At 35.6% G+C, this 13262-nt stretch overlaps 1 protein-coding gene across 4 annotated transcripts in view; it reads right to left on the bottom strand.

The window, feature by feature from the left end:
* AFF3 (AF4/FMR2 family member 3) overlaps positions 1-13262 on the bottom strand; it is a 564761-nt gene that overhangs the window by 445466 nt on the left and 106033 nt on the right. Inside the window, exon 3 of one of the 4 annotated variants that reach the window (XM_041757150.1) lies at positions 4670-4868. The exons of the other annotated variants lie outside the window; for them this stretch is intronic. Coding sequence (XP_041613084.1) covers positions 4670-4752 — 83 coding nt within the window. The 5' untranslated portion in view covers positions 4753-4868. The remainder of the gene's footprint in view (positions 1-4669; positions 4869-13262) is intronic. 4 annotated transcript variants of the gene reach the window in all.

The raw sequence follows: 13262 nt of genomic DNA, 5'->3' as shown, positions 1-13262 counted from the left end.
TGGATGGCATCACTACCCACACAGTTGGTCAGAAACAAGAGCATCCAGTCAATCCCCCAGGCCTGTCAGTATCACTCCAATTTGTCCAACTATCTGTCTCATTCTCCACTGCTATGTCTTCAGTCCAGGCCACCAGAAGCTCTCTCCTAGTCCTTCACAGTGCTTCCTATTGTTCTTCCTGCAATTTGCTCTTCCACAGTGAAGTGGTGTTTCCTAAAATAGCAGTTTGATCACGTCACTGTGATGCTCCACCCTCTCTTGGACAGAATCCAAATCTGGTATCCATGACCCTGCAGGGCCTGGTCCCTGCTTATCTCTCCAATGTCAGCTCAAATCTCCCCCAATCTCTATACTATAGCCTCTCTTTGAGCCGAGTGTATGCTCTCCACTTGCCTACCTATTCCTGATCCTGAAGGTCTCAATTTAGTGATGCTTCCTTCACAAAAATATTCCCTGATGCTCTCAACAGACCCAAGTCTTGACGAGGGTACCCTTCATATGTCCTATATAGAACCCTACACTAATCATCTAAGTCCTCCATGAAATGGTTAGCCCCACAGAAGAGGATCTGTATCTATTTTCTGTAAAACTATATTCCCAGCACCTACAATGCTACCTGGCACAGAGTGGGTACTAAAAATAATACTCAAAGTACTTTAAAATACATGATAAATTATTTTTGAATTTTTTTCTCATTCCTTTTCAAAATTTAGCCTATATACATACCACAATTTGAACAAACAGAATAAAAATCCATTCAAATCCTAGGTGGCTCAGTGGTTGAGCATCTGCCTTTGGCTCTGATCATGATCCCAGGGTCTTGGGATCGAGTCCCACATTTGGTGCCCCACAGGGAGCCTGCTTCTCCCTCCACCTATGTCTCTGCCTCTCTCTGTGTCTTTCATGAATTAAAAAAAAAATCCTGGGTTTAAAATGTTCTTTGTGGTTGTAGAGTATAACAATGGGAGTCATATTAACAGTAATACTGAGCAACTGTTTGGTGTCGGACAATTTGTAAAGAAAGTTTTGTTACTTTATTATCCCTCTCAGCAAACTGTTATGTAGCCCTTATTTATGAAAAACACAGATTTTAATAAATGAACATGCAAATATAAAAATGAAAATCTGTGTTCCATAAACATTCTTCTGTTCATTTTACAGATAAAAGCCTGTCTTCAATGGAGAAATGAGGCTTAGAAAATTTAAATGGAAAAAAAAAAGAAAATTTAAATGTGTTGCCTAAACAGTAACTGTTAGAATTAAAATTCTAATTTCCACAGAAGTTCTGGATATTAAAAACAATTGAAGTGCTTAAAATATATATTTTTTATTAAAAAAATTTAATTAGCACTATATACCAAAATGCCAGGTAGATATGAAAAAATACCCATTCTTGGGGACTTCTCTAACTTACCATGGTGAAAGCTCTATAGTCGATTAAGTTTGAGTTAGAGGATGATGTTAAAAATTATGAATTATTTGAACTCTATAGTTCTATAATTCATTAGGTGCTAGTGAAGTAAAGATGATTAATTCTAAATATCCATATAACGTAGTGTCAGAAAACCAAGGGGTCTTCCTATGGCTGATGTATCATTCACAAGTTCCCAATTTTAAATAGACATCTAATTTATCATAAAAATATTTTATTAGATTCCTAGAACATTAGGAATATTATACATTATGGGGCTGCCTGCACATGATGATAATTTTCACAATTCTTTTAAGAAATGCTGTAAAGAGGACACTCATACATATTCTGCCAATATATTTGCTTCATGTTAACTTAAAATACCCCTCCTTCCCCTTCTCTTTTCCTCTCTTCCCTCGCTCCTTACTCTTTTTGTTTCTTTCAATGTGTTCAACATACAACCATTCACAACAAAGTAAATTCAACATCGCAGGAAACATAGGCAACTCTGTGGCATTAAAATACATTTATTATGAAGAAAGTCTAGGAAAAAGGTTCTTCTTTCTCAAAATGCTATGTCCAGAACAAGGTTGGGCAGTTAGTGGCACATACTAGAGGGAGAGACAAGAGAAGAAACATTTGACTTCTCACCTTTGATCTCTGGCAATTCAACATTAGCTTTCTGCTGAGTTAGAAGGAGGATTCCATTCTGTGGGCTTCCATCTTGACTGCCCAGCTTTTGGAGTGCCTAAGGTCTCCCTCCATAAGATTTTAGTGTCCACACCTCTCAGAATTAGCTAAGGATAATACCTGGCTTACATTAGGCACTCTGTCACCATTTGTTGAATGAATGGATGGATGGCTGCCAACATAATTTTCACTCAACCCCTCCTTTCACTGAATAATCAGTAAGGATAAACAATACTATGAGTAGATTTATCTGGTCTTCTCAGGACAGTAAAACATATGCTATGATACATAAAGGCCTTTCAGATACATTCTGAAGGCAGCAGTCTCAAGGAGTTGATAAAGCAAGGTTTTATCAAATAATTCTTTAAATGACTGGCACAAAGAAACATGAAAGTGTCATATTGTCCATTTAGAATTAAAAGTTTATATGCATTAACAGAAGATATTGTAATATCTCAATGGGAAACCTACCTGAAAATCACTAAACTTAAAGCTTTCTCGAATTAAAAGCTAATGATTCAGAGTCAGGTTGAAATGACATAAAAAGGAAAACCTAGCAAAGCCTCCCCACTGGACAAGTAGAACATTTCCTACCACTGGCCCTATACCTTTCAAGGACACTCCACTATCTTCAAAGATATTAATATCAGACCAAGAATGAGGAGACCCAGGTAAGGTCCAGCCATAGACAAGTTAGGAACCACTCCATGCTTTAGCAAGATTAATAAAACCAATCCATACACTGATCACTTGTAAGAAGCAAATGAAGTCATGAATGTAGAATTCTTTGAAAACGTTAAAGTGCTCTGCCAAGGTAAAATACTATTAATGCCTGGACAGAGGTGATTAAAACACCCACTATGCAGAAAAATATGCTACTTCTTATCCATCTCAGACTGTCCTTAAATACTGACTTTGACTCAAAGATTTCATATTTAATAATACACCATCCATATTTAGGATGTCACTGTAGCATTATTTAAACTGCAAAACAAATTTAAAGTCAATTAAATATCATTCTGAAGAGACTGCTTAATAAATTATGATCTTTCATACAATAGAAGACTATGAAGCCATTGGATGGAGGGGATCTAAATGTACAGACATGGAAAAATACCAAAGACATACATATTAAAGGAAAAAGAATAAGCTATAGAAGAGCATGGATGATATAATCTCTTTTACATAAAATAACATGTGTGTTTTTACAAACATATGAAAATCTTAAAATACTCCTCTCTGAACTAAACAATGAAGTGGCAAGGGGTGGGAAGGGATTTATATTCTTCTGCCTAGGTTGGACATTTTACAAGCACATTACTTTTTTACTAGAAAGCATTATATTTTTAAAATATTGACAGTGTTAAGTTTCAATTTGTTTCTCCTTCCTGAATTAGCTATAAACATGTAAAATGTAAAATTAAAGCAATGATTAGTAAATATAGCACAGGTTTATATGCGACACTCTACGGGATCCTGGCTCTCCCTACCAGGCCAGGCTCCACGCCCCCTACCCACTCACTCTTCCTCCCCAAGGAAGAACTAAACAGATGTCTCCACAAATGTAACCTGTAGACTTTAATCCAACTAAACTTCATGTTGATCAAAGACTTTCTGAATCTGTCAGTAATTCCCCTGTACTTAAGCATACCAAACAAACATAAAATCACCATGTTCATCCTGTTAGTATCTAATTGCATCTACACTGATATAATCTGGGCTTTAGACAAATAATCTGCATAAACCCTAGGGATAACTCAGAAGACACCAGATCACATGATACCAAGTCTGGGAAAGTCTCTTTACGAACTCAACTTGCCTACTTCTCCAGAGAGAAACATAACCCCAATATGACAAACCTGGGTACAGAGGCATCTGAGACTTTCAATTTATAGGAGGATAACAATTTACCTCAAAAAGGGTTTACTGAATTGCCAACGCCCTCCAGGAACTCTGAATTCTGCTTTCCTGGCTACAAATTGGTTAATTGTCCATCCTACTCCCTTGTCTGCACCATTCCCCTCCAAATCTCTCTCCCCTTATAATTTTATCAGTAGTCCTGAGTTTTTGTGTCAGATTGTCTGTCTCCTTATCTCTCATCTAATCTAATTTTGTTTGCTGTTTGAGTAATAGTATTTACTATATTAATTATTTATTTTCAGGTTAGTAAGTAATAATGTTGGAATTTTAGATAAAAATGAACTCTTCTTCAAATTATAACATGCATTTCCTCTGTTACAAATACTTATATTTTAAGCAGTTGTCTAGTATTTACATCTCATAAAACAATGAAAGTAGCATTAATAAATGCAACATCTCTTAATATTAGGCATATTATATATTCTTAAACATTAAAGACTATGACTAATAACATCTTATACTATTCTTACACTAGAAAAATATTGGTAATTCTGCAAATTCAATGTGCCATTTTTCTATCCATGTCAACTGTTTTATCAGGCACATAAAATTCACAAGAGAAAGAATAATAAATATGTAACAACTGCACATCCTCACTAATAATTAAAGAAATGCAAGGCAAATCAAAGTGAAACCATTTTTACCTACCCAATTAGAAAAAAATGTTTAAGTGAGTTGGAAAAATTAATATTCAAGTCTGGTAAGTGTTGGTTGACAGTGGTGTCTTCCATGTAGCTGGAGGGAGTCTAGATCAGAACCAAGTTCCTGACAACAGTTCTGTGTTTTGTAATCCATATTCAGAACCTTTAAAAAGGATCTTTTATCTTGCTCCTCTCCTCCTAGGAATCTGTTCAAAGGAAATTGTCAGAAATGCAGAGATTTATATAGATAAATTTTCATCAGAGAATTGTATACAAGGGAAACTAGAAGCAACCTGATGTGCAATAATCAGAAAATAATTAAATCGTAATTTACTGTGGCCATTAAAACTCATGTATTTCAATACTACTTAAGTTCACAGGAAATACTCGTAATGTTAAATGAAAAAAAAACAGGATAAAAATTATGTAAGCAAATGATAAAAGTTTTGTTAAAATTATACAAAAGTAAAAAAAATCATACAAAAGCGTATGTGTGTATACATATTTCTGTGTATTCCTGCATACATACAAGGGAAAAAAATCTAAAAGAATACCAAGATGTTAATGCTGGCTATTCCTGAGAAACATTAAATATAAAACTTTCTTTTTCCTTTGTTTGTATTTGGTATGTTTGAGTCTTCAGACTCTTCCTATACATTAGGATCGCTGCTCTAAGACACAAACAACACCAAGTGTTGGCGAGCATGTATAGAAACTGGAACCCTGTGTGCACAGTTGCTGGGAATGTAAATTCGTGCAGATGCATTAGAAAACAGTATGGCAGTTCCTCAAAAAGCTAAGAACAGAGTTACTGTATGATTTAACAATCTTACTTCTGGCATATTCCCTGAAGACTTGAAAGCAAGGTCTCAAATATATACATCCATGTTCATCTGTACATCCATGTTCAGAGCAGCATTATTCATAACACCCCAGAGGTGGAAGCAACCCAAACAACCAATGAATGGATAAATAAAATGTGCTCTTCACACATGATGGAATGTATTCAGCCTGAAAAGGAAGGAGATTCTGACACATGACATATACTACAATGTTATCAGCTAAACTGTGTCCCTCCTAAAGTCAAATATCGAAGCTCTAACCCCCAGTATCTAGAATGTGACTGTATGTGGAGGCAGGGCCTTGGAAGAGGTGATTCAGTTAAAATGAGTCATGAGGGTGGGTCCTAATTCAATCCAACTGGTGTCCTTCTAAGAAAAGGAAATTTGGCCTCACCAGGGGGACACCAGAGATGTCTATGCACAGAGAAAAGACCATGTGAAGAGGAGGGATGACAGAAGCCATCTGCAAGCTAAGGAGAGAGGCTTCATAACAAACCAAACCTTCTAACACTTTGATCTGGGAATTCCAGCCGTCAGGACAGTGAAGAAAGAAATCTCTGCTGTTTAAGCCACCCCATCTGTGGCATTTTGTTAAATAATCCTAGCAACCTAATACATACAACATGGATGGACCTTAAGGATATAATGCTAAGTAAATGAGCCGATCATAAAGAGTTTTGGTTTTGTGAAATGAAAACAGTTCTGGAGATTTGCTGCATTTAACACTACTGAACTGTATGCTTAAAAATGGTTAAAATGGCAAATTCCAAGTTGCATGTAATTTAAGAAAGAAAGTGACAATCTGAGTTAAAAGGATTACTTCACAATTATGTTATACATATTTTATTAACATTTAAAATAAAATATTATCTATTTAATTCACGTCATTCAACAATAGGATAACAGTATTCCAGATGTTCACCCCAATTTTGCTCCCATGCAGTCTTCTCTCAATAAATAGCAAATCCATTCTTCTAATTGGCCAAAAACCTTTGGAATCTTCTTCACATAAGACGGTGAGGGGAACCTGGCAGGATCTATGCAATCCATGTAATAGTGAGTTAGAGCTCTAGACATCAGGCTGAACTTATGTTCAGCTTAATATATATGCAGATGGATACATATGTAAATGTTTATAGTGTGTATATATATATGTATATATATGTATATATGCACAGGTTAGTATATATACATATATGTCCTTGCTCTGTCAGCTAAGTGGGCCTAGAAACATCAACACCTCAGTGACAATGAACATGGCTAGCATTCAGATCTTGGTTTCCAACAGCAATTCTCCAATGAAAGGAACCAGGGCTTCTTGAAGAAATGGCTTACTTTTAGACTGCCACAGAAAATGTACAAGATAGATCTGGCCAACTTGTAGCACCAAAAAGCAATACCACCACCACCAATGATGAGCCTATACCAAGGAGATATAAAAGGCAACTGATAGAGTTTCTGCTGGCCAAAGCTGGAGCAACCTGAACAAGAAAATGACTAAAATAGTACTGGAATATAATCCAAATTATCAAAGAAATATCCATGAGTCCATACTAAGTAAACAAATCCAAACAATTTATATAGATACTCCACCTCCATTTAGAGAGGAGAAGCATAACTCCACACTTCTTAAGAACTACAACTATAACCAGCAACATGAATTAATCTCACAAACACAATACTGAGCAAAAGAAGCAAAACAGAGAAGGGTATCTACTATATAATTCCATTTGTATGATGTACAAAAATAAGTAAGCATTAACTTTAGCATCAGAATTCAAGATAATGGTTATCTCTGGAAAAAAAAGGAAAGAAACAGTGATTGGAAGGATGCCCAGGAGAGATTTCTGAGATGCTGGCAATATTCTATTAAACTTGTTAATGGATATGTTCTATCCATGATCTAATCAAACTCAATGAATTACACTTGACCACTACCTCATACTATGCATGAAACCAACATCAGTTTGGTAGGGGGGGGGGGGGGAGGGGGGGGAGGAACCACCTGAAATTGATTTTGATGTAATATGATGATCGGTTTCATTTTTTTCCACACAGCAAGCCAAATGACCCAGCTCTATTAGTTGAAAAGACTATTATTTTCACATTGCTATACAGTGCCAACTTTCACCATAAATCAGGTCTTCATATAGGTGTGGTTCTGTTGCTGGACTCCTTTTTCAATTCCATTTGTCTATTTGCTTATCCCTGTGCCAACACTATATGTCTTAATTACTACAGCTTTGTAATAAAGTCTTGATATCCAGTAGAGTAAGCCCTACAACCTTATTCTTTTTCCAGACTGTCTTGGTAGAGTGACCCCTTTGTATCTGTCATACATATTCTGGAATCAGCTTGCCAATTCCACACACAATTGCTAGGAGCTTGTTTAGGAACAGGTACACACATCCTCTCATATGTCACATCCACATCTCCTCCCTTGCCAAATATAGAAGCATAAAGATATAGTTTTCCTGCACTTGGGTGCCTAAGTAGGGTTGCTGTCACAAAAAGCCCCTACTCCCACTGACACATTATGAACATGTAGCATAAGCAAGAAACAGACCTACATTATCAAAAACAATTCTATGGCCTTCAAGAAGGAAGAGGGCTTGTAAGAAAAAGATCTAATATTAATTCTGGATTTATTTTAAATATCTGAGCTACAACAAGCTTATTGCATACAGACTCATACACACATATATGGGATGCATGAATTGTTAATTCTGTATGAAACATCTGAGTTATTTGCAACTCTCTGAAATTAACTCAAACCATTTACCAGATGGTAAATTCTGGAAATAAATTTAAAATATGCAAAAAAAATACTATCTGACTTTTATATGAAACACAGAGTACCTAATTATAACCTCATATTTTAATTCTGAAAAAGAGGAAACAACATAGAATTTTTATTTCTAATATCAGCTTTGAATGATAATTCAGATTTGCAAAAAAAATCTATGTTTTGTAAGCAAATCAGTGTTTCCCATTTGGGATTTTTATTGGACAATAAAAAAGCCTCATGGGCTAAAAATTCATCAGGATTAATTAAAAAAAAGATGCAAATTCTTATAATATGATATGCCCCTCAACTTTTTAAAAATCCCTGCAACTGGGGATCCCCGGGGGGGGGGGGCTCAGTGGTTTGGTGCCTGCCTTCGGCCCAAGGCATGATCCTGGAATTCCAGGATCGAGTCCCACATTGGGGGACTGCATGGAACCTGCTTCTCCCTCTACCTGTGTCTCTGCCTCTCTCTCTCTCTCTGTGTCTCTCATGAATAAGTAAATAAAATCCTTTAAAAATAAATAAATAAGCAAACAAATAAATAAAAATAAAAACCCCTGCAACAGCTTTTTGTGTATATCAAATTAAGATTTATTATATAATAAAATTATGTAATAATAATATACAACCTTTATCTAAAGTCATATGATTCTTCAACATTTATCCCTGCTACACTGCAACACATAAATCATGCAAGAGAACTCTCAAGATACATATTATATAGGCCTAGAATTATTTTGATTTAATTCTTGATAAGAAGTGAAGCGGTAACTTGTTACTTTAGACTGGCAAATCAATATCAAATGCTTGTTCTAAGATCGGTTATCACTCCAGTCATGCAAGTAGCTTGAAAAACCGAAATATTAGCATTGACAAAAGGATTGCTCTATTTGTTTTCCAAAGGCTTTCCTGTGTGACTCAATACTTAGTTTTACTCCAAAGAAAATCAATTTCTTTATTCAACTTGTCAATCAGAAAACACATATAGAAACAATGACTTTATTGGAGCACATAAAAGAACAATGAATAATAATCTAAGATGAAATGGAAACATAAAGTGGTATTACATACAAAATATACATATGTAACAACAGAATTAATAACTTATATAGACATATAAAAAAAGAATTAAATACAGAAGTAAAAACTAAATTTGACAAAAATAAGTTGCACAAACTCATTCCCATCTTTAGGTTTCAAATATAGCAAACTCTTTTCAATTCAGAATTCAAAAAATTAGGGACACCTGGGTAGCTCAGTGGTTGAGCATCTGTCTTTAGCTCAGGACATGATCCCCGGGAGTCCTAGGATCAAGTCCCACAATAGGCTCCCCACAGGGAGCCTGCTTCTCCCTCTGCCTATGTCTCTGCCTCTCTCTCTGTGTCTCTCATGAATAAATAAATAAAATCTTTAAAAAAAAAGAATTCAAAAAAATAAAATCATTGGAATAACTAACTTTTTCTCTTACAATTAAAGTCCACAGAAATCCGATTTTTTCTTTTTTTTTTTTTTATCTGCAAATACTAAACTTTCTAGAGGAATGATAGTGGGACATTTATATCAGAATATCAACAAAGAAAACATTTCTTTTTAAACGAAGAGCCTGAGTGAGTCTGTTTACATAACTTTACATAATAAAGAATGAAGAAATTATCCAGCTTTTGCTCTAGTATCAATAAAAAGAGTTTTAAAAAGGTATACATTGGGTACCGAGGTATAAAGCAACATAATACATTGATCTAATTACCACTCAAGTCCCTCCATTCCTTTAAGACCACTCAAGTTCACCGTGTCTGAAGTATTCAATGTCACCCACATTAATTGCCTCATGTGAGTTTTATTTTATTTTAAGATTGGGTAGAGCCAAACATCAAATCCTGGCTTTAAAAAGTGAAGTCTGAGCAAGGAAAAGAGACTGCTTCTTCCTTATTTTGATTCAGAACAAGAACCTTCCTTTTTATTCATCCTCAGTACCTAACAATGCTCCGCAAACCATGGGCCCTTGATGAGTATTTTTTCAATGAGAGAACAGGAAAACATATATTCTTTGTGTGACCTTAGGCACCAAATGTCTTTTGGTATAAATTTCCAAATCTTTAAAAACAAGGACATAATAATAATGCATGCATGTCTTCTACACTGGGTTGTTGTGAGAACCAATTGAACGAATACATACGAAAGTTATCTGTTCCCCATAAAGTATTTTACAGAGGTAAGTTTTGAGTAAAGAAGCATTCCTGGAATTGGGGTGGTGGTAGCAATGAGGGAACTTCAAGGAACATAGTTTTCAAAAGTCCTTATTTCTTTGTCCCTTGAACCACTTTACCTACATTTTGGCTCACAAAGATGTTCTATCCACTGAAAGAGATCAATGATATGGTTCTAATCAAAACTGAGTATGTGTGCCAGGGCTCTGAAAAATAAAGTGCTTAAGAAAATGTATCAATTTTTTTCCTGCCAATGATCTCCCCCACCATGAATTCCCCATTAAGATAGATGGTGCCACCATCTTCACAATGCCTTAAGTTTGAAGTGTCTGCCACCCACCTGCTGCTACATTCAATTCTTTCTATTTAATAACTCCAGGGCTGCCCCCACATGTTGCTCTAAGCCATTATTATCTTACCAGGTTTTTTTGTTTGTTTGTTTGTGTGTTTTGTTTTTTTAAGATTTATTTATTTATTTATTTATTTATTTATTTATTTATTTATTTATGATAGAGAGAGAGAGAGAGAGGCAGAGACACAGGAGGAGGGAGAAGCAGGCTCCATGCCGGGAGCCCGACGTGGGACTCGATCCCGGGACTGGGACTCCAGGATCGCACCCTGGGACAAAGGCAGGCGCTAAACCACTAAGCCACCCAGGGATCCCCTCTTACCAGTTTTTTAAAAATCTATCGTATCATTACAGATCCACTTTTGGGTTTTAAGATAATAAGTACACTATTTGGGAAAGATACTGTTTTACCCTACTCATACCATATTCAAAAATAAATCCTAACAGTTTGAAGAATAACTGTTTTAAAATGAAACAACAATAGGGGTGCCTGGGTGGCTCAGTTGGTTAGGTGTCTGGCTCTCGAATTCATGGTGATGGTCTCAGGGTCATGAGATCAAGTCCCATGTCAGACTCCATGCTCAGCACAGAGTCTGCTTGTCCTTCTCCCTCTGTTCCTTCTCCAGTTCTCTCTTTCTCTCTCTAATAAAATCTTTAAAAAAAAAAAAATGAAGCAACAATAAAACAACCAAAAGAAAATATAGGTAAATATTTATGTGATCTTAGAAGAGGCTGGCATTCCTAGTCATTAAAGCAATGAAAGAGAATGCAAAAAAAATGGACAGATTTGATCATGTAGAAATTTTACACTTCTACACATCATTAAATTCCCACAAATTTACCTTCAAAAGATTAAGGATAAACTGAGAAAGGATGTAAAACGTATAAGAAAAGGGGTAATAGTTTTATTCTATATATAAAGATTTCTTATAAATAAGAAATTTCCTATATATAAATACAGGAAATGGTTTTAAAAAATCAGATAAAAGTGAGTGAGGTCATGAACACTAAGTGACAAAAAAATAAATAAATAAAAGAGAAGAAACAAAAATAACCAAAAATGTAAAAAAAAAAAAAAAAGCAAACCACCATAATCTTTAAAAAAGAAAAAATAAATAATAAAGAAATACCATTTTTCCCTACCAAACAGGCATAGAACTAAGAAGTATAATCCTCAACACAGACAACTGTACAGGGCAGCAGGAGGTCTCATATGCTCCTGCTGGTACCAAAACAGGTCAAATCTTTCTAAAGGGAAATTTGGCAATATATCAAAAACTATATAAAAGCTCACATCCTCCAATCAGGAATTATTGGAAATACAGGCAATGACTTCTATACAAGGATGTTTATCATTGTATGTGTTCATGTAACAGCTAAAGTATTAAAAGAAAAAACCTCAATGTCCAATAGGAGGCTGGTTAAGCAAGTATGGTAAATCCATATTATTGAGTATTAGGAATCTGTTTTCAAGGAAAATGTAATGATATGTAATGATAAATACCCACAATATTAATGAAAATGGAACATTCAAAACTATATTGGCTATGATCCAAATGGGGGAAAGGTGCAAATATGAATACACACATTTTATGAATATAAAAGTCAAGAATAGCACCCACAACTTCAACTTGGAGTGTCTTTGGTTTTTTGCTTTGTTTTGTAATTGTTTGATTTGGGTCTCTGTAGACTATGAAATGGTTTGAGTAGAAGAAATACTTTCAAAGTCAGTATTTCAAACGATCAAACTCTAGGCTACATTTCTTCTCAGCCCCAAAAAAATCCTCAAGTCATTAAGGGAAGACAGAGAGAGAAAGAGAACAGGGAGGGTGTGTGCAAATACAATACAGGAGTAATTCTACAGAAGAAGAGAAGGATCACCAGTCCCCCGTATGGTCCTCCAGAGGACATAGGACACAACCAGAGGCACCCATGGACATCTCAGCTGAGCGAGTATGCCTATGCCTGTGGTGCTTTCCCACCATACTAAGTGTGTCATGTGGTCTTACTCTCAAAGATTTCAGCAGAGACCATGTGGCCCCTTATTTCATTCCTCCCAGGATTTCAGCCTTCCAGCATCAGTCAAATTAACTTAAGTTTTCCTCATATCAATAACCCCCTCCAAACAATGTAAAAGTATGTACATATCAAAGAGAGAGGAGCTGCAAAAAGCAAAGAGTGTCTTACAGAAAGACACAGAAAAAAGTAAACAAACTCAACCATTTTGTAGATTAATAATACAAAGAGAGCTTTGATGTTGTTTCTCATGTATTTTATAAACCTTGGAGAGAGCAAGTAAAAGACATCACGCGGCTTGCGGTTGGGGGGAAAAGGAGGCTGGGTACCCATCCAAAATCTTCCCATGATTTTACCAGTGCCACATCTATGCATAGAAAAGACCACAATATAACAAA

The sequence above is a fragment of the Vulpes lagopus genome, chromosome 5 (genome assembly GCF_018345385.1).
Source record: "Vulpes lagopus strain Blue_001 chromosome 5, ASM1834538v1, whole genome shotgun sequence".
NCBI classification, from domain to species: Eukaryota; Metazoa; Chordata; class Mammalia; order Carnivora; family Canidae; genus Vulpes; species Vulpes lagopus.
Note: the sequence above shows the minus strand (reverse complement) of the source record. Positions and strands in the feature narration are given on the sequence as shown.